The 25,737-nt window shown below is 38.2% G+C and overlaps 1 protein-coding gene across 5 annotated transcripts in view; it reads right to left on the bottom strand.

Moving 5' to 3' along the window:
* Positions 1–25,737, bottom strand: part of LRRK2 (leucine rich repeat kinase 2) — a 205,011-nt gene that overhangs the window by 59,985 nt on the left and 119,289 nt on the right. For all 5 annotated transcript variants that reach the window (XM_019960788.2, XM_019960787.2, XM_070789266.1 and 2 more), the window contains 7 exons: positions 12,920–13,107; positions 11,892–12,046; positions 10,634–10,780; positions 10,302–10,493; positions 9,499–9,645; positions 5,943–6,043; positions 2,991–3,181 (listed from right to left, as the gene is read on the bottom strand). In XM_019960788.2, coding sequence (XP_019816347.2) covers positions 2,991–3,181; positions 5,943–6,043; positions 9,499–9,645; positions 10,302–10,493; positions 10,634–10,780; positions 11,892–12,046; positions 12,920–13,107 — 1,121 coding nt within the window. The remainder of the gene's footprint in view (positions 1–2,990; positions 3,182–5,942; positions 6,044–9,498; positions 9,646–10,301; positions 10,494–10,633; positions 10,781–11,891; positions 12,047–12,919; positions 13,108–25,737) is intronic.

A 25,737-nucleotide genomic window follows, 5' to 3' on the forward strand; every position in this document is an offset into this window, starting at 1 on the left:
AGCTGGAATCAAGAATGCTGGAAGAAATATCAACAACCTCAGGTATGCAGATGACACCACACTTATAGCAGAAAGCAAAGAAGAACTAAAGAGCCTCTTAATGAAAGTGAAAGAGTAGAGTGAAAAAGTTGGCTTGAAACTCAACATTTAGAAAACTAAAATCATAGCATCCAGTCCCATCACTTCATGGCAAATAGAAGGGGAAACAATGGAAACGATGAGCAACTTTATTTCTTTTGGGCTCCAAAATCACTGCAGATGGTGACTGCAGCCATGAAATTAAAAGATGCTTGCTCCTTGAAAGAAAAGCTATGACCAACCTAATCAGCGTATAAAAAGCAGAGACGTTACTTTGCCAAAAAAGGTCCATCTCATCAAAGCTATGGTTTCTCCAGTAGTCATGTATGGATGTGAGAGTTGGACTATTTAACAAAGCTGAGCATTGAAGAATTGATGCTTTTGAACTGTGGTACTGGAGAAGACTCTTGAGAGCTCCTTGGACTGCAAGGAGATCTAACCAGTCAATAAATGAAATCGGTCCTGAATATTCATTGGAAGGACTGATGCTGAAGCTGAAACTCCAATACTTTGGCCAACTGATGTGAAGAACCAACTTATTGGAAAAGACCCTGATGCTGGGAAAGATTTAAGGCAGGAGGAGAAGGGGACGACAGAGGATGAGATGGTTGGATGGCATCACCAATGCGATGGGCATGAGTTTGAGGGCTCTGGGAGTTGGTGATGGACAGGGAAGCCTGGTGTGCTGCAGTCCATGAGGTGGCAAAGAGTCAGACATGACTGAGTGACTGAACTGAAGAACCAGATAAAGTTATATGAAAGATGAGATCTTTCAAACAGTGATGAATTTTTTTAAAAATCAATTATTCATTTTACAAATAAGTACTTTGGGAGAATCATGTAGATGATTTGGGAAAAAATCAGGACCTGGAGTAAGTTAAATTAAGGAAAATGACCAATACAGGTTTTGAAATAGATAAGACATAGTTACACTTTTACTAGATTAATTTAGTACAAGGTTCCCCCTGGTGTTCAAAAGTAGATACAGCAACCCAGATCAAAATCTGCTCTTATGTTTGGAGGGCTTCCCTAGTGGCTCAAAGGGTAAAGAATCTGCCTGCAATGCGGGAGACCAGGGTTTAATCCTTGGGTTGGGAAAATCTCCTGGAGAAGGAAATGGCAAACCACTTCAGAATTTTTGCCTGGAGAACCCCAAGGACAGAGGAGCCTGTCGAGTTACAGTCCTCGGGGTTGCAAGGAGTCAGACACAACTGAGCCACAAACACATTTTTGGTAGCTCTGACGGTAAAGAATTTTCCTGCAGTGTGGGAGACCCAGGTTTGATCACTGGGTTGGGAAGATCCCCTGGATAAAGGAATGGCTAGCCACTCCAGTATTCTTGCCAGGAGAACTCCATGGACAGAGGAGTCTGGCGGGCTACAGTCCATGGGGTCACAAAGAGTAGGACACAACTGAGTGACTTTCACTTATCTTATAATAATCTGTTTTTCAATAGCTCCTGGGATTTTTCAGGAAAGGAAATTACTTATTTTATTCTCCTATTATATTCCTTATACAGTGTTAATAGTTAAATCCCACATATCAGCAGTTTAGTTTTATTTATTTATGAGCAGTGTTTGTTTTCCTTACCATCCATTCCATTTAAGTTTTCTGGATACTGCTCAAAAGCAGCAGACACTATTTAAGAAGTGAAGGAAGAGAAGGAAATTTGCATCCACTCTGAGGCTACTACGCTCCAGGCAGTCTTTCCTTCCTCTTTCCCGGCTCTCTCCTCAACGCCAACACATATATTGAGGATGTGGTATTCTTGGCGCTACAGTACAACTGTGAACAACCTGAAAAGTCCTTATGTCATGGCACTTAGATTGTGGTGGCATAGACAGACAATAAAACTTTTTAAATGAAAATATAAAGAATACTAGGCAGTGATAATTGCTACAGGTGCCCGAGAGACATGAGGTAGTCAGGGACTTCCATTCTGAGGAATGTGAGTGAAATAAGTGAGTCAAGAGGCTATCTGCAGGTTAGACATTTCTGGCTGAGAAAAGAGGGGGTACACAGCCCCTGGTATATTCCAGAAACCTCAGGAGGGGTGTGGCTGAGCACGGTGACCAGAGAGTGTGGTGGGAGAGGTTTGATAACAGAAGAAAGATGTGATCCAGCTTCCATATTAAAACAATCAGTCTGGCAGCCATGAGAAGGATGACTCCAAGCTGACTGGAGTTGGGAAGGGGTGGAGAAGGGGGGAATCAAGACTTTAATTTGGGATGTCTTCAATTATTACAGACAAACTCGGGACACTATACATTAAGTATTAGACACAGTGTAGAGACTGCAAAAAACAGAATCAGAGATTTAAAATACAAAAAACAGAGAATTAGAGAAATAAAATCAAAGGAAAGTAAGTACATTAAGCAGTGATTTATTCCAGTCTCTATCTCCAAAGGCCATAGTCTTTTCTCTCTGCTGTGGTGCCTCTCCAAGGCTCTGTCTGGGTACCATCCAGCTGCAGGGCTGGTGTACCTCGGAGACACACCATGGTCTTTCAGGACAACCCAACTTAAATAACTCGTCCCTTTCAGAAATCTGACTTCATCTCTCCTCATCAGAATTATCCATGATAACTGAAACTTTCCTTGATACTTTGAAGCCTCACCTACATGTTTTTAGGGGAGGGAGGTCAATGCCTGGTTAAGATCATGGGCTCTGGAGCAGGACTTCCGGATTCAAACTCTACTTCTGTTAGCTATGAGGGGGGCATGCTTTTCTTACTCTTATTTTATGAAATTACAAAATCTGAACAGGGAAATGGTAGTTTTACACTCAAATAGTTTGTGAAATATTACCAGGACACATTGTTACAGGGAAGCGCTGTCCTCAAAGTCTGAGAGCAAGTTTGGGCTCATATGTATTATGCACTGAATAGAAAACAGCATGACCTAATCAATTACCTCAAGCCATCGGCCACATGTAGCACGATTCTGTGCTGCAGCGTTCTGGTAAGACTGGTTTTGTCTTGCTGAAGCAGGCGGTCCAGGGAACCCTTGGAGGCTAATTCCATCACCAACATTCGAGGACGAATCCCAGCTGCCAGCAAAGATATTAAGCTGGGATGGTGGAGGTGGCAGAGCACCACCAGCTCCTGCAAAGTCAAAAATCATTTAAGAGTAAATAGACCATCACTTCTTACCCAAATACCTCCTTCCATATGTCCATCAACACTTGGAGAACAGTTTTCCCTGAGTTACCGGATTACAGCAAACTATCCATTTCTTCTTTGAGCTTATTTATATTTTCCACGTTTTCAGAATTAAACCACTGGTTTTGCAACTACACTGTGAATTAAACATTTAAGTTCTCCTTTTCTGTTTGCTTTGCTTTATCAGAACATTTAATGCTGGGACAATACATACACTGTGGCAACATTAATAGTTCATGTCAGTCTTACCTACTGAATCTTCCTTAGCCACAGATTCCTGAGCAGCCACTACTGATCAACTGCACTTGGCGTCTGAGGAACCGCCTGCCTATTATCTCTGGTTTGATGACTAGAAAGTTTTACAGAGAAGAGTATCTATGTCTACAGAAATATCTGGCATTGCCCCCCATCTAAAAACTCTCTGTTGACTTCCTGTTACTTTTAGATTGAGATCCCATGCACTTACACAGCCTTCATGGCCTGACCTGATCTCTCAAACCTCATCTCCTTTCCCTTTCCTCCTTGTTCACACCTGTGTTATTAGATCCCCAAAGCCCAATCCCAGCATACACCCAGCTCCTTCCTTTCAGCCTCAGGGTATTTGCCCTTGCTGATCCCTCTGCCTAGAAATCTCTTCAATCTTCACATAGCTAAAGTTTTCTTGCCATTCAGACCTTAGCTTAAAACTCTTACTTCCTCAGAGTGATCAGCCCTGGTAATCTCTCTAATCCAAGAAGTTAGCTAGAACAGAGAGGTCTCTATCCTGATTCTAGGCCATATCACATGAGACTTTATAATCTCTTTCATGATATGGTTGTTTTTGAATTCTATACACATATTATTCTGTATATTTCACTCTACTCTGAAACTATATTTACTTGAAATTTATAGCTTCTGTGGTATTAAATTAATTCATGTTTTAAACTATGGTTCAGCAGCAGCTCTGCTTCTTAACAACTGGCTTCAAAGATGGGGAGTATCAGTGCCAACTGCATTTATCAGGAAACTGAAGTATGAAGAATTCTGCAAGCTGAAGAATAAAGGCTCAGTGCCCTAAGAGGAGATTTTTAAGAACACAGGCTTCAAACTGCAATCATACCTCCAGAGAGGATAAAAATCTTTTTTTTTTTTTTCCTTCTATGTCTGATTAGCTCAGTTGGCTAAAATTGATGAGAACAAGTCAATTTAGCTCTGTTTTCTTTCATAAGCACAGACAGAAGCCTAATCCAAATTTCCTATCCTAGAAAAACAGCTCACTGATTGCAGACAGCAAGGAGCAAAAGACTGTAACAGATCAGCCCTGATTCATAACCACAGGTAGAATGACCCTCAAAATGTAGCATTGAACACTGAAGTGTTTTTCTTTTTTTTTTTTTAAAGAAACACATTACATATACCATTTTTCTATTTCTATTATTTCCTTGGTTCATCTAGCTGCCCATACACTAATCAGTCCAATATGCTTTTCTAGTGTTCTGATTTCCAACAAGGTTTCCTGAGCACGTTACTTAAAATTTGAAACATGTTGAAGACTAATGATCAAGACTGAAAAAGCAATTTATACAACAAACTGCCTACAGACAGAAAAGAGATTGTGCCCAGATTTGGTTCACTGACTTACAAAATATTATATACAAAATGTGTATTAATTTATTCCTAGAGCTACCGTGTAACTTTTGGTACTAATAATTAAAATTACTCCAGGACATTTTACACAGACATGAAATGTTTTCATTATTCAGAGTAATTAATATATTGCAACTGTACTTTTTGTTTACGTTAGTTATTTAGATTCAGATATAGGCACAATTTTTTTTAATAAATCAAGAAAAATAAGAATGAATAGACTCAAAAATACAGTTGGGTTCTGGTGTAAGATTGCAGAATCCACACTGGATTTTATCTATCTTCACTGTGTCTCTCTCACTCATCCCTACTGTTAGGAAAGACTCAGAAAAAAAGAAATAAATCCCCACCAGTATTCAAAACAAGAAAGGGCAATGGAGTGACTACTCTTGGTTATGCATTCAATCAAATTTCATTCTTCCTAAGAGTATCCTGGACTTTTGCTGTGGTACCCAACCCTCACCTAAACAGCTGATGAACTTTAAGAGGAACTGATTCCAATCAGTTTAAGGGGAACTGATTCCAATCAGTCCATCATGGACCCTATGTTGCAGTCCATAGGGTCGCAAAGAGTCGGATACGACTGACTGACTGAACTGAACTGACTCCAATCCCAGCTTCAGGGAAAAAGGGGAATTAAAAAAAAAATACCCTGCTCATTACCACAGTGATTGGTTCAACAACACAGGCCTATGCCAGTCAGCAACAGCACTGCCCTGAACATTGGTGCTTGCTGAAAAAAGAATATGTGACTTAACTGAGTCCAGGAGAAGTTTTCAAATAGACTACTGTCGTATGGATTTTGGTTCCTTTGAACTGCAAAAATGCAAAAGAGGTGCCCTCTTTTCTTTTGGACTTGTGAGGCCTGGAACAAGAATTCTCAGAATACTGTCTTTTGTTTGTTTTTCAACAAGAGAAACAAAACAAACCTATTTCACTCCATAAGGAAAGGACAAAAGTGGGATTTTATAATGAAACTCAACTTTGAAAACACGGTCAATACAAGCATGTGCCAAACAAGGGTTCCAGAAGACTAACAATGTATTATTTAATGTAATAATATTGTTGCATTTCTTACTTGTCTTAACAGCCTAAGTGATGTATGTTTATTAAAAATCTTCACAGCCACTTCTTCTCCTTCATAGGCTGCTCGATAAACAGACCCAAAACTGCCGTCACCTTTCAAAAAGAAAGTACAAAGCACTTGGGTTAATCTGTGCAAGCAGAAAAACTCAATAAATTGTATCTTTTGTAATTATATTTGTTTTGAAGAGAAATCTGACCCATGATTTTCACTACATCAAGTCTTCTTTAATGCTTGCTCTCCCTTCTTCTACTCCAGGAACCAAGATGCAACTAAAGATTTTGTCTCTAGCCTTTCTATCTTCCTTTTACACACTTCCTACTCAATTACCTCATACATTCCCTAACTTCATCTATCTCTGTATGCAGAGAATTTTCACATTTAAATCTATAGTCATAGCTACACCTGAACTCTACCCTATATTTACAGCTCTGTGTTGGAGATAAGCACTGGCGTGCTCTTCTGAATCTCAACTGCATTCCATCAAAAGTCCCATTCATTATCTTTTCTCCAAAACAGTTTTTATCCTACCTTTCATATATCTGATAAAAACAAAATAAAACTCTCTTTGTGGTCATTCTGGAGTCAAAAACCAAAAAATTATCTCATGCCTCATAAGAGAATGTGCCTCATGACAGCCCCACAGCTGACCAGCTCTACTGTGCTGCCTCTCTTATGCCCAAGCCTCCCTTCCCATTTCCACTACAATTGCACCCTCTTGGTACCTTCATGCTTTCTGCCTACACGTGGGGGCCTCATGACTTCATTACCCCTAACTCATTCTCTCTCTCCTGAAAAATTAGCTCTGTAATTACATTTTGATTATGTCATTCTCTTGCTCAAAAACAAATCATTCTACATTGTCTACCAAATGAAATCCAAAATCAAGTTCATATTCATATTGCAGCCCCAAGTTCCCTTTGTGGTTCTCCTCCTGGTTCTACTTCTTTCTACTCTCACTCTCTAGACTCTGGGCCAGTAGTTCTTCTCCTAGATTTGGCTTCACAGTACATCCAAAGAGCTTTTTGAACACAGGAAAGTCTGAATCTATCCTCTAAGATTCTTACCTAATCAATCCCAGGAGGTACCGTTCATCAGCTGGTAACAGCATAAACCACCAGGGTTGAGAACAACCGATCTAGCAAGCTGGAATAGTCAAAATTTCTTAAACATGCTTTCTATCTTCAGACCTCCATCTCCTTGTTATGCCATAATTTACAGAGCTCTTGTTTCTCCCTCAGCTCAACCAGTACTTCTCTGATTGTAAAATGTTTTTAGAATAATTTATCTGGTTTGTTTAGGTCAGTGGTTCTCAATCAGGGTGATGATGCTCCTGACCTCCAACCACCACCCTTGACAGTGTTTGCAGACATTTTTGGTTGTCACATCTGGGATGGGGTGAGATGATATTACTGACATCCAGTGGGTAGAGACCAAGGATACTCCTAAATACCATGCAATGCATAGGACACTCTCCCCAACAAAGAACTATCTAGTTCCCAATAGCAAAAGTTAAGAAACTCTGATCTAGACTGCTTTTTGTAAATAAACATAGAACTTATGAATTTATTGGAAATGGGGTCAGAGTATAAGGAGTACTCATAAACATTCTCCTATCTCCGTGAACTGTGTGTGAAGTGAAAGTCACTCAGTCATGTCTGACTCTTTGCGACCCCATGGACTGTAGCCCACCAGGCTCCTCTGTCCATGGAATTCTCCAGGCAAGAATACTGGAGTGGGGAGCCATCCCTTTCTCCAAGGGATCTTCCCAAACCAGGGATCAAACCCAAGTCTCCTGCATTACAGGCGGATTCTTTACTGTCTGAGCCCCTGGGGCCCCACCTATCTGCTAAATAAAAGCGTATAAAACATAGGTGCTTTTGAAGGTAGTCAAAAGGTACAAACTTCCAGTTATAAGTTAAATAAATACTAGGTATGTAATGTATAATATGATTACTATAGTTAACAGTGCTATATAATATATATGGAAGTTGTTAAGAGAGTAAATCCTAAGAGTTCTCATCAGAACAAAATTTTTTTTTATTTTTATCTTTTATATATTAATATATGCAAGGATAGATGTTAATAAAGTTACTGTGGTAATCATTTCACCATATATGCAAGTGAAGTTATTACACTGTACACCTTAAACTTATACAGTGCTATATGTCAATTACACCTCAATAAAATTGGGAAAAAACACAGGTGTTTCAAAAAATGAACTTTTTGAACACTTCTACATAACATTGTTCAAAATGTGTCCATTAATCCAACACACATCTTTTAGTGCAGTAAAGAGGTATATTTGGGAGAGCTGTATGTGATGGCTTGAGACTCTTTCAGAGAAAGAAAATAGTATGCCTCGTACTTGACTGTATCTTTCAAATCACAAGTCAAGTTTGGTGTTGGTTAAGATCTAAGATTCAGTGTTGATAATTCAGCATTTTGTGTTAACTTACTAGTACTAATTGGAGAAGGTGATGGCACCCCACTCCAGTACTCTTGCTTGGAAAACCCCATGGATGGAGGAGCCTGGTAGGCTGCAGTCCATGGGGTCACGAAGAGTCGGACACAACTGAGCGACTTCCCTTTCACTTTTCACTTTCATGCATTGGAGAAGGAAATGGCAACCCACTCCAGTGTTCTTGCCTGGAGAATCCCAGGGACGGGGGAGCCTGGTGGGCTGCCATCTATGGGGTCGCGCAGAGTTGGACACGACTGAAGTGACTTAGCGGCAGCAGCAACTAGTACTAATATATTCACTTCCAGAATTCTAAGGTATTTAAAATCATCCTAAATTTCCCAATCAATGTAAAAAATAAAGGTAAAAAGGAGTTTATTTACTCCTACATGTCATATCCCAAATTTTAGACTTGGTTTATTAATAATATTAATATTCTGGCATATATTTTAATCATCCTCTCTGCGAAAGTTTAATTAAAATTAAATGTAAATACTCATAACAGCAACAAATATTCCACAAAGTAAAGTCAGAATTGTCTTTAAATACTTTACATTAAATAAATTTAATACTCTTCTCAGTTCCCAAGGACTCTTGGGAATGTTTAGAACTTGAGTACATCAGCAATCTAATACTTTTGAATTTTTAAACCCAAATTGGTTTTTGTGACTATTTTAATGAAAATTTATGATTGTTATATAGAATAACATAACTGCCACTATCACTGCATAGAGGTGTTCCTCCTTTATTTCTTTTTGCAACTGGAAAATGGCTGAATTACTCCTCTGAAAATTTCCTAACTGCCTTCCCTATCACTGACAATCGAACAGTTAAAACAAATGCAAGGACGTGTTTCATAAAACCTGTGCTTCCACAGAGGTGGAAACCTAGAGTACAAATGTGTGTGAGCAAAGCAAATTCCAGATTTGTAACACATTACTTTAAAATATATTATCCTAAAGGAAAAACATTACAAAAATATATGAAGACACTAAAAACTATGACAATTTAATTATATGTGAATATTTGCTAGATTATAAATAAAAACCGTACCCTAATTTTTATTCTCAAACCAACAAAAACAGTTACCTAAGAGAAACTCTGGAGCTTGTTCAAATTCCAGTTCATCATTATTCAACATAATATTTCTAGGCAGATCAGCCAAAATCAAATCAGGAGCAATCTGAGATATTGGAATTGTGAGCCTTGGTTGATCTGGATTTACTAGGAGGTCTCCTGAGAAGTACATAAAACATTTTTTTAAAAGATAAACCTTTAAGATTGTACATAAATTTGTCCTTTTGATTTACAGAAATAATCATATATTGTCTATGCTTTCCAATCACTTTTAAGTTCACTTTCCAATCTTATTTTTCTCTAGAAAATTTGAGAATGTTTTAAAAGTTGAGTTACTCTCTATTTGGAAGTTTAAGAACTCATTCATAGGTTCACTTACTAGAAAGTAGAACTCAGAACTGCCTAGGCTATTTATATATGCCTAGGAAATTATATATTCTTTACTTTCACAACATTCATGGAACACAGCATATGGCTGACATTACTAAGTTACTTCCATGTATCATCTATTTCAATCTTCATAACAATTGTATGGCATAGTTTTGGTTAGTAATCTCACTTCACAGATGACATAACATTGCCCAGGAGCCAGTATTCAAACTCTCACACCAACATTTTTTCTGAATCTAGAGTATAAGATCTTACTGGCAATAAATATATTTTTCTGAACTGTTAACTTTAATTGAATGTAGTATCCTCTAACTTATCCCTTATAAATAAGAGCAATCAATTTGTACATTTATTTCAAAACTCACTTCACAAATATTGAAAGGATCACTTAAAAACACTTGTAAGTTGTGTCAACACATACATACCTTCTTCTGCTTTCTTCATCAAGTGGTCAAGCAATATTTTTTGATGCTCTTCACCATCATTAAAACTATATAATGCCCATTTCTTCAGCAGAGTTTCTCCTTCACCACAAATATCAATCTCCAATAATCCAGGAAACCACTCTTCCATGAGAGAATCAATGTGGTCCACAACTTGGCCCAAAAGAATACAGCCTATGTCATCCAAAAAGAACTTGATTAACATCCCAGCTGAACCTTATCCTGTCACAAACTGAAAAGAAGAACTATAGAGACTTTTTTAAAACTTTAGATTTCTTTAGTGGTACAGTTCAGTTTTGAATTAATTTCCTTACCTTTTCTACAAGAGGGAACTGTAATTTTTAAGAAACTCTCTGGGTGATGATCTAAAACTTCAGATCCTACCAAGCAGTAAGCTTCAGGAGACCAATTCAGGTAGATGCCTTGCCGCCAATACATCCTGTTTGGGCGAAGTGCTCGTTCTGAAAGAAATTTCAGTTCAGTTCAGTCGCTCAGTCGTGTCCGACTCTTTGCGACCCCATGAAAGAAATTTAAATGAACCCAAATATAGCTATTAGTTATTTGTTGTTGCATAAACTGTAGGGGAAAAAAAAATCACTGCACATATTACAAGTGACAGTAACAGAGATGTATTTGTTTTGAAGGAAAGTACTGGAATTGTTAATGATATATTATCTGTTAAATATAATATTAAATATTTTATCCTCAACTTTGAAATGAAATAAACAAATGCCCAGTAGATTACCTAAGACAGATTTCAGGTTCATGGTGTGAAGCAGTTTAACATATGTAATAGATGAAAAAGAGAATCATAAACAGATTCCCATAACTTTTAAAAAGAGGTTGGTGGTAATGCTAAAACCAACAGTTTGATGTGAGGTAACTCTCTATATGTTGATTAACTGCAAGCAAGATAAGGTTTATTTCAGAATACAGTACCATCTACATAAAGCTGATTTTAAGCACAAAACAGAAAAATTATATTTTCCCCCTCGGAGCATTAGGATCTCTCTTTCTTCCAGGAGGAAGAGCTGGCATTGTAATTTATAATTATAGCATGATAAAGTCTTTATTCTTTTTTGTAAACCCCCCAGGGACCATGCAGCAGAATAGAGGTATTGTAGTCCCCACAGAGAATGGTTAGGACCTGTTACTCTATTAAACAAAACTCCCTGACTGAAGGGGTGGTCATTTCTAGCTTTTATTTCTCCACGCACGCATGTGCATTTGTGTGTATGTGTAGGGAGATAGGTGTTTTTACGCCAATGACTCTGTAATTTCATCTTTTAAAATTGCTGCTTCTAGTCTGCTTTGGTTTGCAAAGCAAGATAGTCATACACATCGTAAATGTGTCTAAAATAAGTACACATGGACTTTGAGGAATTTTATTCTTAACAAATTTCATGAATTTATCCGTGTATATTTTTATATTGGCCATGCTGAGGTCTTTTGAGCTTATTTCCTGATTTTCAGCTGCATTATAAACCAGTAAACTCTAGGAAAATGACATATTAATTTTAATACGCTTTCTAACTATCTTCTCCAAATATTAATTCTTCATTAAATACATACCTCTTCCTGAAAGCATGTAAGGTGAAATTTCAAGCAACCGATTGATTAATCTCGACCAAAAGCCCATTGGAAAATAAGGCATTTCATACAGTCGAATGATAATTTCAGAGTTCTCACAATGGGGAAGCTCTATTACAGGCCTGTGGTCAGACAAACTAAAGATAAAAGCACAGTATCATTATATAGCTTCAGAAAACGCCCAACCATTTTGACCAGAGTGCTTTACTACTTGAAATCAATGAACTGATGATGATAAATATTCTAAGCAATTTTATCTTTTAGTAATGTTATTTTGCTACATACTCTTCCTACTTCAAAATTTAATGGTTAATCAATTCAAATCATGCTCAGATATAGTGATATATAAAAATTTTTCAGTAATCCTGTTTACATTATAAATAAATTATTATAGTTAGTTATGTATAAAAAGTAAAGGGATTATATAAAACTTCAAAAAATGCATGGCCTAGAATCAAGTGTATATCTGTGTTTAGAATTAGTTACCATCTATCAATCAGTGCAATTTTCACTTTTCAATGTCATTTACTTTATAACATTTCCCAGGTTTTATAAGGCAGTAAGAAAAATTTCTACAACACAGGGCTAGAATTTAGGCCTCCTTGTGTTGGCCATATCCTCTGAAAATTCAGTCATAAATTATTTAAAGACTGTTGAAAACTCACCATTTCTCCAGAATCTGCCTAATAATTCCTTCAATATCATATAAGGAACATACATACACACACAGCAACACACACACACACACACTCTAATCTCCACTATTAACCTTTCTTAAATAAACTGAGCATTGTCAAATCAAGTAATAATTATATAGATATAAAATCAGTCATTTACATCTTTAAAATGTCAAGTGTAGTTTTCATCAAAAGAAAATGTTATACTCCAGTACAAAGTTTACACAAGAAAAAAAAATTAGTACATTCATCATAAACCAAAGTTACTTTCACAACTAAAAGAATATATGGTAAATTTCCATAGGGTAATTAAATTTTTAAGTTTTGGCTTACCTGCTTGGAACCAGTAAATACTCTTCTCCAATTGGCAAGGCAATCTGGAATTTTTCTAGGAGTTTAAAGTACTGTGCCATGTAGTTCTTTGGAAATCTCTTTTTCTTTGAAAGAAATTTTTCCACATCTCTACGTGAAATAATTCCCTTAGGATGTTTTGGAAAGCCTTCCACTTTCACTGTCAAAATCTGAAAGGTTTAAACTTATACATAATCATAGAATTCGTTTTCTGGGAAGTTCTGAATTTAAAGAATTTCCTTTGCTCAGTAAAAATGATCAAAACAATTCTAATGTTGTCAAGTACAACACAGGACCTAATTTCTCTACCTAGCAGCCACGTAAGCCTAGCATCTTTCACACACCTACTTACACACAGAAATTATTAAAATAAGTGAGTGAATCCAGATCAGAAACGATGGAGATCCTCTGATACCAATGAACCACAAGCCTTCCCCAGTTCAATTAATACATCAGTCTTTTGCCCCACATGCTTATTACAGTCTCATCAATAATATATTCTGGAGGAAATTATCTTCCAGGCTGTTATCACCACAGATTTGCAACAGAAATGCTGCTTTACATTTATACAACTGGAAGTGGGTTTCCATTAGTGGAAAGAGAGGCAGCTTAGTAAATTAAGTGATTCTCAAACAAGTAATCACTGAATTTCAGTGGACTCCATGCAGTCTGAGTCATAGGTCAGGGATAAAGCTTGAGAATCTACTTTTTTAACAAGAAACTCTGAAGATTCTAATGTGTAGACCATAATTTGAGCTTTGATCATCATCACAGCAATTAAAAATATGAGTTGAGAAGAATTCAGGTTCAAATCCAAACTCTACTGCCAGTTGTATGACCTTGAGAAAGGTATTTAATTTCTTTACCCACAGTTTCCTTCTTTGTAAAATGAGAAATAAAAGTAACTCTTAGACTGCCATGAGAACAAAATAAGATAACATACATAAAACACGTAAAATACATATCACTATTTTTAGCAAATAGGAAGCCCTCACATTTTACCAATCCTATTTACCTATTCCTATTTATTTTACTTGGATAAACTAATTTTAAAAAGAGATTTGTGCTTAATTTTCTTTAGTAGATCTATAATATTTAAGGGATTCTTAAATAGAAACACGGGGAAGGAAATGGCAACCCACTCCAGTACTCTTGCCTGGAAACTCCCATGGACGGAGGAGCCTGGTAGGCTGCAGTCCATGGGGTTGCTAAGGGTCAGACACAACTGAGCAACTTCACTTTGACTTTTCATTTTCATGCATTGGAGAAGGAAATGGCAAACCCACGCCAGTGTTCTTGCCTGGAGAATCCCAGGGACGGGGAAGCCCGGTGGGCTGCCGTTTATGGGGTCGCACAGAGTCGGATATGACTGAAGCGATTTAGCAGCAGCAGTAGCAAATAGAAACAAACACTGTTTGTATTATTATCATCATGTGGTTGGGTAAAATACTGGATTGTAAAATCCTCAGGTCTGAGGACATGTCTTACTCAACTCTGTTTCTAATTTGTATGTATAATGTTATTGAATCAGTGAATAAATCATTAAACATAAAGCAATGTATAATGGGTCATTAAATAATTAAAACTATAATTTGAGACTTCTCCCATATTCTGTTCTTTATAGCCCAAACTGCTCTTAAAGTTTAGGTAGTGAGGAAAACTGCTGTTTTATTGTTTCTAAAGTTGCTAAGTCCCTGCTGGCCTGAGTCCTTTTGAAAGAGGTTCCCTACCATAGTTTGGCCTCAGGCCAAACTACAGGGAGGGAACACAGCCCCACCCTTCAGCAGAAAATTGTTTTAAAGATTTACTGAGCTTGGCATTGCCAACAAAAGAAGACCCAGTTTTCCCCACAGCCAGTCCCTCCCATCAGGAAGGTTGCACAAGCCTCTTAATCCTCATCCATCAGGGAGCAGACAGAATGAAAACCACAATCACAGGAAACTAACCAAAGTGATCACATGGACCACAACCTTGCCCAACTCAGTGAAACAATGAGCCATGCCGTGCGGGGAGACCCAAGACGGAAGGGTCATGGTGGAGAGTTCTGACAAAACATTCACTGGAGAAGGGAATGGCAAACGACTTCACCATTCTTGCCTTGAGAATCCCATTAACAGTATGAAAAGGCAAAAAGATATGACACTGACTGTGAATATTCCAGGTAGGTAGGTGTCCAATATGCTACTGGAGAAGAGCAGAGAAACAGCTCCAGAAGGAATGAAGAGTCTGAGCCAAATCAGAAACAAAGCCCCATTATGAATGAGTCTGGTGGTAAAAGTAAAGCCCGATGCTATAAAGAACAATATTGCACAGGAACCTGGAATGTTAGGTCCATGAATCAATGTAAATTGGAAGTGGTCAAAAAAGAGATGGCAAGAGTGAACATCAACATCTTAGGAATCAGTGAACTGAAATGGACTGGAATGGGCGAATTTAATTCAGATGACCATTATATCTACTACTGTGGCAAGAATCCTTTAGAAGAAATGGAGTAACCCTCATAGTAACAAAAGAGTCCAAAATGCAGTACTTTGGTACAATCTCAAAAACAACAGAATGATCTTTGTTTTGTTTCCAAGGCAAATCATTCAATATCACAGTAATCCAAGTCTATGCCCCAACCACTAATGCAAAAGAAGCTGAAATTGAATGGTTCTGTGAAGACATTCAAGACCTTCTAGAACTAATACCAAAAGAAGATGTCCTTTTCATTATAGGGGACTGGAATGCAAAAGTAGGAAGTCAAGAAACAGCTGGAGTAACAGGCAAAATTGGCCTTGGAGTACAAAATGAAGCAGGGCAAAGGCTAACAAGAGTTTTGCCAAGAGAACTCACTGATCAGAGCAAACACTCTCTTCCAACAATACAAGAGATGACTCTACACATGGACAACACCAGATGGTCAATACTAAAATCATTATATTGATTATAATATATTATAATATAATATATAAAAATGTTATATTATATATATTATATATAATATAATATATATAATCTAATTTATATAAAAATATTATATATTATAATATATAAAAATCATATATATTGATTATATTCTTTGCAGCTGAAGATGGAGAAGTGCCATACAGTCAGCAAAAACAAGACCTCGAGCTAACTGTAGCTCAGATCATGAACTCCTAATGGCAAAATTCAGACTTAAATAGAAGAAAGTAGGAGAAACCACTAGGCCATTCAGGTATGACCTAAATCAAATCCCTTATGATTATACAGTGTAAGTGACAGGAAGATTCAAGGGATTAGATCTGACAGACAGAGTGCCTGAAGAACTATGAACTGAGGTTTGTAACATTGTAGAAGGCAGTGATGAAAACCATCCCCAAGAAAAAGCAATGCAAAAAGGCAAAATGGCTATCTGTGGAGGAATTACAAATAGCTGAGAAAAGAAAAGAAGCAAAAGGCAAAGGAGAAAAAGAAAGATATACCTATTTGAATGCAGAGTTCCAAAAGATAGCAAGGAGAGATAAGAAAGCCTTCCTAAGTGATCAATGCAAAGGAATAGAAGAAAACAATAGAACGGGAAAGACTAGATCTCTTCAAGAAAAATAGAGATACCAAGGGAACATTTCATACAAAGATGGGCACAATAAAGGACAGAAATGGTATGGACCAAACAGAAGCAGAAGTTAAGAAAAGGTCGAAAGAATACACAGAAGAACTAAACAAAAAGATCTTAATGACCCAGATAACCACAATGGTGTGATCACTCACCTAGAGCCAGACATCCTGGAGTGCAAAGTCAAGTGGGCCTTAGGAAGGACCACCATGAATAAAACTAGTGGAGGTGATGGAATTCCAGCTGAGCGATTTCAAATCCTAAAAGATGATGCTGTGAAAGTGCTGCACTCAGTATCCCAGCCAATTTGGAAAAATCAGCAGTAGCCACAGGACTAGAAAAGTTGTTTTCACTGCAATCCCAAAGAAAGGCAATGCCAAAGAATGTTCTACCTACCACACAATTACACTCATTTCACATATGAGCAAAGTAATGCTCAAAATTGTTCAAGCTAGGCTTCAACAGCATGTATACCAAGATCTTCCAGATGTTCCAGCTGAATTTAGAAAAGGTAGAGGAACCAGAGATCAAATGGCCAACATCCCTTGGATCATACAAAAGGCAAGAAAATTCCAGAAGAACATCTACTTTTGTTTTATTGACTATGCTAAAGTCTTTTAGACAAAAGACAAGACTGTGTGGATCACAACAAACTGTGAAAAATTCTTCAAGAGATGGGAATACTGGACCACCTTACCTGCCTCCTGAGAAACCTGTATGCAGGTAAGAAGCAACAGTTAGAACCAAACATGGAACAACCCACTGGTTCCAAATTGGGAAAGGAGTACATCAAGGCTGTATATTGTCACCCTGCTTATTTAACTTATATGCAGAGTACATCATGCAAAATGCCAGGCTGGATAAAGCACAAGCTGGAATCAAGATTGCCGGGAGAAATATCCATATCCTCAGATATGCAGATGACAGCACCATTATGGCAGAAAGTGAAGAAGAATAAGAGCATCTTGATGAGGTTGAAAGAAGAGAGTGAAAAAGGTGGCTTAAAACTCAACATTCAAAAAACTAAGATCATGTCACCCATTCCCATTACATCATGGGAAATAGATGGGGAAACAATGGGAACAGTGACAGACTTTATATTCTTGGGCTCCAAAATCACTGCAGATGGTGACTGCAGCCATAAAATTAAGAGAGTTGCTCCTTTGAAGAAAGCTATGATAAACCTAGATAGCATATTAAAAAGCAGACATCACTTTGCCAACAGAGGTTCTAGACGTCTAGTCAAAGCTATGGTTTTTCCAGTAGTCATGTATGGATGTGAGAGTTGGACTATTTAAGAAAGCTGAGTGCCGAAGAACTGATGCTTTTGAACTGTGGTATTGGAGAAGACTCTTGAGAGTCCCTTGGACTGCAAAGAGATCAAACCAGTCAATCCTAAAGGAAATCAATCCTGAATGTTCGTTGGAAGGACTGATGCTGAAGTGAAGCTCAAACAGTTTGGCCACCTGATACAAAGAGACAACTCATTAGAAAAGACCCTGATGCTGGGAAAGACTGAAGGCGGAAGGACAAGGGGACAACAGAGGACAAAATGGTTGGTGGCATCACTGACTCAAAGGACACGAGTTTGAGCAAGCTCCAGAAGATGGTGAAAGAGAGGGAAGCCTGATGTACCACAGTCCATGGGGTCAGAAAGAGTTGGGCATGACTGAATGACTGAACAATTACAAAGTCACTAAGACCTTGTCTGACAACTCACTCTCCATCCCCAACCACACTTGAAGCTTTCTTTGTAGCAATCTGTACCACAAAACACATTAAGTATTCTTGCTTTGGTTGTTTCCTCCCATTTGAACATCAACTCCGTGAACGTAGAAACCTTATTTTCCCTACTGCTATATAGCCCCAGTACCAGAACAATATCTGGAACATCATTAGGTTCATAATAAATATTGTTGAATGTGTGAATTTTGGGAAAATAAAGTTTGAGCATTTTATCATAGCATTAGGCTTTCAGGCACTAGAGTCAAACCACTTAGTTTAAAATCCCAACTCTAATTCTCCCTGAATATGAATAATATTACATTTGCTGCTGCTGCTGCTGCTGCTGAGTCACTTCAATCGTGTCCGATTCTGTGTGACCCCATAGATGGCAGCCCACCAGGCTCCCCCGTCCCTGGGATTCTCCAGGCAAGAACACTGGAGTGGGTTGCCATTTTCTTCTCCAATGCATGAAAGTGAAAAGTGATTTATCAGTATGCAATTTGATAAATTATTTAACCTCTCTATCAAGTTCTTCATCTTCAAGATGGGCACTCAAATAGTACTGTTTAAAAGAGTTGTTCCAAGAATTAAATGAGATAATCTTTGAAAAGCATATAAGTAACCTCTCATATGTTAGCCACTATTACATATTTACTCTATTTTACTTAAGACAAACTGATTTTAAAATAGAAGTTTGTGCTTGATTTTTTAGATCTATAGTGCACTACCAGTATTTGGAAAAGATCCTGGTGCTGGGAAAGATTGAAGGCAAAAGGAGAAGTGGGTGGCAGAGGATGAGATGGTTAATAGCATCACCAACTCAATGGATATGAATTTGAGCAAACTCTGGGAGATAGTGGAAGACAGAGAGGCCTGGTATGCTTCTGTCCATGTGATCACAAAGGAGTCTGACACAACTTAGCAACTGAACAATAATCACTACTTGTAGCAGATAGTTTCCAAAGATGGACAAATTAATCTTTTTCTCTCCCTAAGTATGTAGGTTGTTTAATCCTTCAAGATATAAAATCCATACATTTTCCCTTAAATCCAAACAAGACCTGTGGTTGCTCTGGTTATCAGAACATGGCAGAGCTAACATTTTACCAGTTCTGTGCCTGGCCTATAAGAGGTCTACATATGTATGAGAGGTCACATGAAGTAGAAACAACAAACCAAACTGTGAATATAGCCTTCCTGGAATCTCCAGCCCATCTTAATGAGGAAGTCAAGTGAATGACCCCTGCCAATGCCATGTGGAGCAGACCCACTTGGCTGAAACCAGTAAACCCACAGAATAGTGAGAAACAATAAACTGTTGATGTTTTTCTCCAATGAACTGTTGATGCTTTTCTCCAAATTTACTTTTGTACTCTAGGTTTGTGGGTATTCTGTTACATACTCATAAAAAAACTTAAACCTTTTCATAAATTTATCATCTTTAAAATACCTCCTATTATTCCTTCAGCTTGGCTATTTCTAAGGCTAACTTAGGCTCATATGCAAGGAAAGAGACTCTTCCAAATTCCTCATACATTTTATCAAGACTAAATCACCATGCAAGCTTTATAATAGTCAACACAATTGATCCAGTGAGTCCCTTTCATATTTCTTTTATCATATAGTTAGTTGAGTTTTGCAAACTTCTTTGTGTGCTGATGGAAACTTCTTTAATAAGTTTAGTGACCTAAAAGCTCAGGGCACAGAGAGGGTGGATGGGCTCATTAGAGCTTTTGCACCATACATTATTTCTGCCCTTGCCTTGAGGATTCATGGAGGTGAATACCTCTATTTATTTTTACTGATTTAGTGTCAGGCAAGTCATTCTTGTTTTCACTTGATTACTTATAGCCGTCATTCTCTTTAAACCTTAGTAAAATAACATATTTCAATATATCAGCATAAATAAAATGATTTACATTAATAAGAAATTTAAATCACTTTACTGACCCTTTAGATCCATCTTTCAAAATAACTTGAGCTGTTCAAATTCCTAACAATTTTCAATTAAATTAACATGCTTATAGTATAACTAATAGTATAAGTAATGAGAAGAACTTTCATGGAGTTTCCTCTTAATTACTCCATAGCATCTGCAGGGATTTTATTTAGTCATGGTGGAAATTTGATTTTGTTAAAAGATAGTGATTTTGATGCAAACCAATTCATTATTCTATTGAATATGATGTATCCACCCTAATATCCACATGTGTGCAACTTTAAATATTCCCAATTCATAAGGAAACACATGCACTTTTGGGTGCAACTTTAGCCTTTTCTTGACTGTATGGAGTTTAGTTATTTTCTGATAGAATGTGCCACCTAGGGTAACAACTCTTCAGGGTATAAGTAAAACCCCCTTTCCTACACAGAATGCATATACCTACAGTATATTTCTTTTTATTTATTCCATTCCTGGCACATTTTTTCAAAAATACATGAATACATCTTCATAGTTTTGATGATTTTTTTTTCTGACATAAGTATTTAATTACCAAATGGGTTAAATATAAAATTTCACTAAAATTTATTGCTCATTTTTACCAAACTACAAAAGCAATGTAGGAGATAATATTGTTATTATTGTTATTTTACAAGGGAAGAAACAAAGGCTGAAAACATTAAGCAATGTCAAAGTTGATAAGTATTTAGGAGAAATTTGAACACAGGTTGTAATGACTCTAGAGTTTACGCTTGACCACTGTATTTTCTGGCTTCATTCTCATTGAGTAGATGAGTAATATCACACTTTCCATGGCTTATTGCATTAGGGTGAAAATCTAATTTTAAAATATCTACCAGAATATTAGCAACTGTCCAATTACAATTAATTGCCAACTGTAATGTTTCAATATGTTCTCAGGTTCCATGGTATAGGGTTTAGCAGTAAATGAGTTCCCTCTTTAAAATAACTTTTTTCCTTAGATGAAATTTAGGGGGGTGGTCCTAAGATAGCAGAGTAACAGGACGGGGAGACCACTTTCTCCCCCACAAATTCATTGAAAGAACATTTGAATGCTGAGCAAATTCCACAAAACAACTTCTGAATGCTGGCAGAGGACATCAGACACCCAGAAAGGCAGACCATTGTCTCCAAAAGGAGGTAGGAAAAAATATAAAACATAAAAAGAGAGACAAAACATAAAAAGAGATCCAACCCAGGAAGGGAGTCTTTAAAAAGAGAGAAGTTTCCAAACACCAGGAAACACTCTCACTGGCGAATCTGTGGAGAGCCTTGGAATTTCAGAGAGCAACATAACCGGGAGGAAAAACAAATAAATAATTAAAGCCCACAGATTACATGCCTAAATGCCCAGCGGAGAAGCAGTGCAGACACTTGCATCAGCCACTAGCAAGCTAGCAAGCCGGGACTGGACAGGGAGGCATGGACTGCTTAGGGTAAGGACCGGGCCTGAATACCCTGAGGGCAATCTGAGGGAACTAACTAGAGATAGCAACCCAGACCCTGGGATAGCTATCCCACGAAAAGCCCTAACCTAAGACACCGTCAGGCCCAGTCACAGAACAAAGGACTGAGCAGAGCTAGCTGGCTGCAGACCGGCCCATCCCCCTCTGGAGACAGGCAGGCGAGGGCAGCCAGAGCCGGAAGGGGGCAATCGCGGCCCCAGAGAGGTATCATCTACCAAACTGCAAGCAGGCTTCGTTGCTAACCAAGACTCCTTGGAATTCTGGATGGTCGACATCCACCAGGAGGGTCGCAGCCAGAGATCAGCTCCCCAGAAGAGACACAAAGCACACCTGAGAAGGCACACCAGGTTACACCCAGAAAACCAAGCAGCAGGAAAAGGGAAGGTGATAAGACAGCAACTGCACTCGCCAAGCCCCTGGTCACCTGAGCTGCTCAGACCAGGGAAGGGCACAAAACGCAGGCCCACTCAAGTCTGCGCCTTTGTGGAGTACCGGAGAACCTGAACCTGAGTGGCTTAGACCTGGGAAGTGCACTCAACCCAGGGCCTGCCTCAGACATTTCCCGGCAGAGCAACCTAGAGCCTGAGCAGTGCAGACTGGGAAAGCACACACACTGTGAGCCGGGGCAAACCCAGTGTAGCCGAGACACTGGGAGCACTCCCCACAGACGCCAGTGATATTTGTCTGCAGTGTTCCTCCCCCCCCATAGCACGACTGAACAAGTGAGCCTAAAAGAGTGTCCACCACTGCCCCCTTGTGTCAGGGTGGAAATTAGACACTGAAGAGGCCAGCAAACAGAAGAAGCTAAAATAAACAGAGGGAACTGCTTTGGAAGTGACAGGTGCAGTAGATTAAAACCCTGCAGTTAGCACCGACTACATAGGAAGGGGCCTATAGATTTGAGAAGTGTAAGCCGGATCAAGGAACTATCTGAAAATGAACTGACCCCACACTGTCCACAACAACACCAGAGAAAGTCCTAGATATATTTTTACTATTATCATTTGTTTAATTTAAATTTTTTTTTATTTTAAGTCCTTTATTACTCCTTTAATTTTCATTTTTATAACCTACTACTACTTTGCAAAAAAAAGACCCAATTTTTAAAGCAAACTTCATATATATATATATTTTATAATTTTTGTGACTGTTTTTTCCTTTAATATTGTATTTTTGAGACTCTAACCTCTACTCTAGATTTTTAATCTTTGCTTTTTGGTATTTGTTATCAATTTTGTACCTTTAAGAACCCAATCTTCAGTACCCATTTTTACTTGAGAGCGAGAATACTGGCTTGACTGCTCTCTCCCTCTGTGGACTCTACTTTTTCTCCACCAGGTCGCCTCTATCTCCTACCTCCCCCTTCTCTTCTCTTCTCTACCCAACTCTGTGAATCTCTTTGTGTGTTCCGGGTTGTGGAGAACACCTAGGGAACTGATTACTGGCTGGATCTGTCTCTCTCCTTTTGATTCCCACCTTTATCCTCCTGGCCACCTCTGTCTCCTTCCTCCCTCTTCTCTTCTCTGTGTAACTCTGTGAACATCTCTGAGGGATCCAGACTGTGGAGAGCACACAGGCAAATGATTACTGGCTAGCTTGCTCTCACCCCTTTTGATTCCTCCTCATTCTCCTCCTTTTTCTCACCTCTATCTCCCTCCTCCCTCTTCTCTTTCCCATGTAACTCTGTGTACCTCTCCAGGTGTCCCTCACTGTGGAGAAACTTTTCATCATTAACCTGGATGTTTTATCATCAGTGCTGTATAGATGGAGAAGTCTTGGGGCTACTGTAAGTTTAAGACTGAAAACCATAGGCAGGAGGCTTAAGTCAAAATCCTGAGAACACCAGAGAACTCTTGACTCCAGGGAACATTAATCGATAGAAGCTCATCAAACGCCTCCATACTTACACTGAAACCAAGCACCACTCAAGGGCCAACAAGTTCCAGAGCAAGACATACCACGCAAATTCTCCAAAAATACAGGAACATAGCCCTGAGCTTCAATATACAGGCTGCCCAAAGTCACACAAAACCCACTGACATCTCAAAACTCATTACTTGACACTACAGTGCACTCCAGAGAGAAGAAATCCAGCTCCACCCACAGGAACACATATACAAGCTTCCCTAACCAGGAAACTTTGACAAGCCACAGGTCCAACCCCACCCACAGCTAGGAGCCTCCGCAATAAAGAGGAACCACAAACTGCCAGAATACGGAAAGGCCATCCCAAACACAGCAATATAAATAAGATGAAAAGGCAGAGAAATACCCAGCAGGTAAAGGAACAGGATAAATGCCCACCAAACCAAACAAAAGAGGAAGACATAGGGAATCTACCTGATAAAAAATTCCAAATAATGATAGTGAAAATGATCCAAAATCTTGAAAACAAAATGGAGTTACAGATAAATAGCTTGGAGACAAGGATAGAGAAGATGCAAGAAATGTTTAACAAGGACCTAGAAGAAATAAAAAAGAGTCAATATATAATGAATAATGCAATAGATGAGATAAAAAACACTCTGGAGGGAACCAACAGTAGAATAATAGAGGCAGAAGATAGGATTAGTGAGGTAGAAGACAGAATAGTAGAAATAAATGAAACAGAGAGGAAAAAAGAAAAAAGAATTAAAAGAAACAAGAACAACCTCAGAGACCTCTGGGACAATGTTAAATGACACAACATTCGAATCATAGGAGTCCCAGAAGAAGAAGACAAAAAGAAAGGCCATGAGAAAATACTTGAGGAGATAATAGTTGAAAACTTCCCTAAAATGGGAAAGGAAATAGTCACCCGAGTCCAAGAAACCCAGAGAGTCCCAAACAGGATAAACCCAAGGTGAAACACCCCAAGACCCATATTAATCAAATTAACAAAGATCAAACACAAAGAACAAACATTAAAAGCAGCAAGGGAAAAACAACAAATAACATACAAGGGGATTCGCATAAGGATAACAGCTGATCTTTCAATAGAAACTCTTCAGGCCAGGAGGGAATGGCAGGACATACTTAAAGTGATGAAAGAAAAGAACCTACAGCCCAGATTACTGTACCCAGCAAGGATCTCATTCAAATATGAAGGAGAAATCAAAAGCTTTACAGACAAGCAAAAGCTGAGAGAATTCAGCACCATCAAACCAGCTCTCCAACAAATGCTAAAGGATCTTCTCTTGACAGGAAACACAGAAAGGGTATATAAACTTGAACCCAAAACAATAAAGTAAACGGCAATGGGATCATACTTATCAATAATTACCTTAAATGTAAATGGGTTGAATGCCCCAACCAAAAGACAAAGCCTGGCTGTATGGATACAAAAACAAGACCCCTATATATGTTGCCTAAAAGAGACCCACCTCAAAACAAGAGACACATACAGACTGAAAGTGAAGTGGAAAAAAATATTCCACGCAAATAGAGACCAAAAAGAAGGCAGTAGTAGAAATACTCATATCAGATAAAAAGACTTTAAAACAAAGGCTGTGAAAAGAGATAAAGAAGGACACTACATAATGATCAAAGGATCAATAAAGAAGATTTACATAAATATATATGCACCCAAGACAAATGCTAACAAGTATGAAAGGGGAAATTAATAATACCACAATAATAGTGAGAGACTTTAATACTCCACTCACACCTATCAATAGATCAACTAAACAGAAAATTAACAAGGAAACACAAACTTTAAATGATACAAGAGACGAGTTAGACTTAATTGATATCTATAGGACATTTCACCCCAAAACAATGAATTTCACCTTTTTCTCAAGTGCACATGGAACCTTCTCCATGATAGGGCCATAAATCTAGCCTTGGTAAATTCAAAAAAACTGAAATCATTCCAAGCATCTTTTCTGACCACAATGCAGTAAGATTAGATGTCAATTACATGAGGAAAACTACTAAAAATTCAAACATATGGAGGTTGAACAACACGCTGCTGAAAAACAAATCACAGAAGAAATCAAAAAAGAAATCAAAATATGCATAGAAACGAATGAAAATGAAAACACAACAACCCAAAACCTATGGGACACTGTAAAAGCAGTGCTAAGGGGAA

The sequence above is a fragment of the Bos indicus genome, chromosome 5, assembly GCF_029378745.1.
Source record: "Bos indicus isolate NIAB-ARS_2022 breed Sahiwal x Tharparkar chromosome 5, NIAB-ARS_B.indTharparkar_mat_pri_1.0, whole genome shotgun sequence".
NCBI lineage: Eukaryota > Metazoa > Chordata > Mammalia > Artiodactyla > Bovidae > Bos > Bos indicus.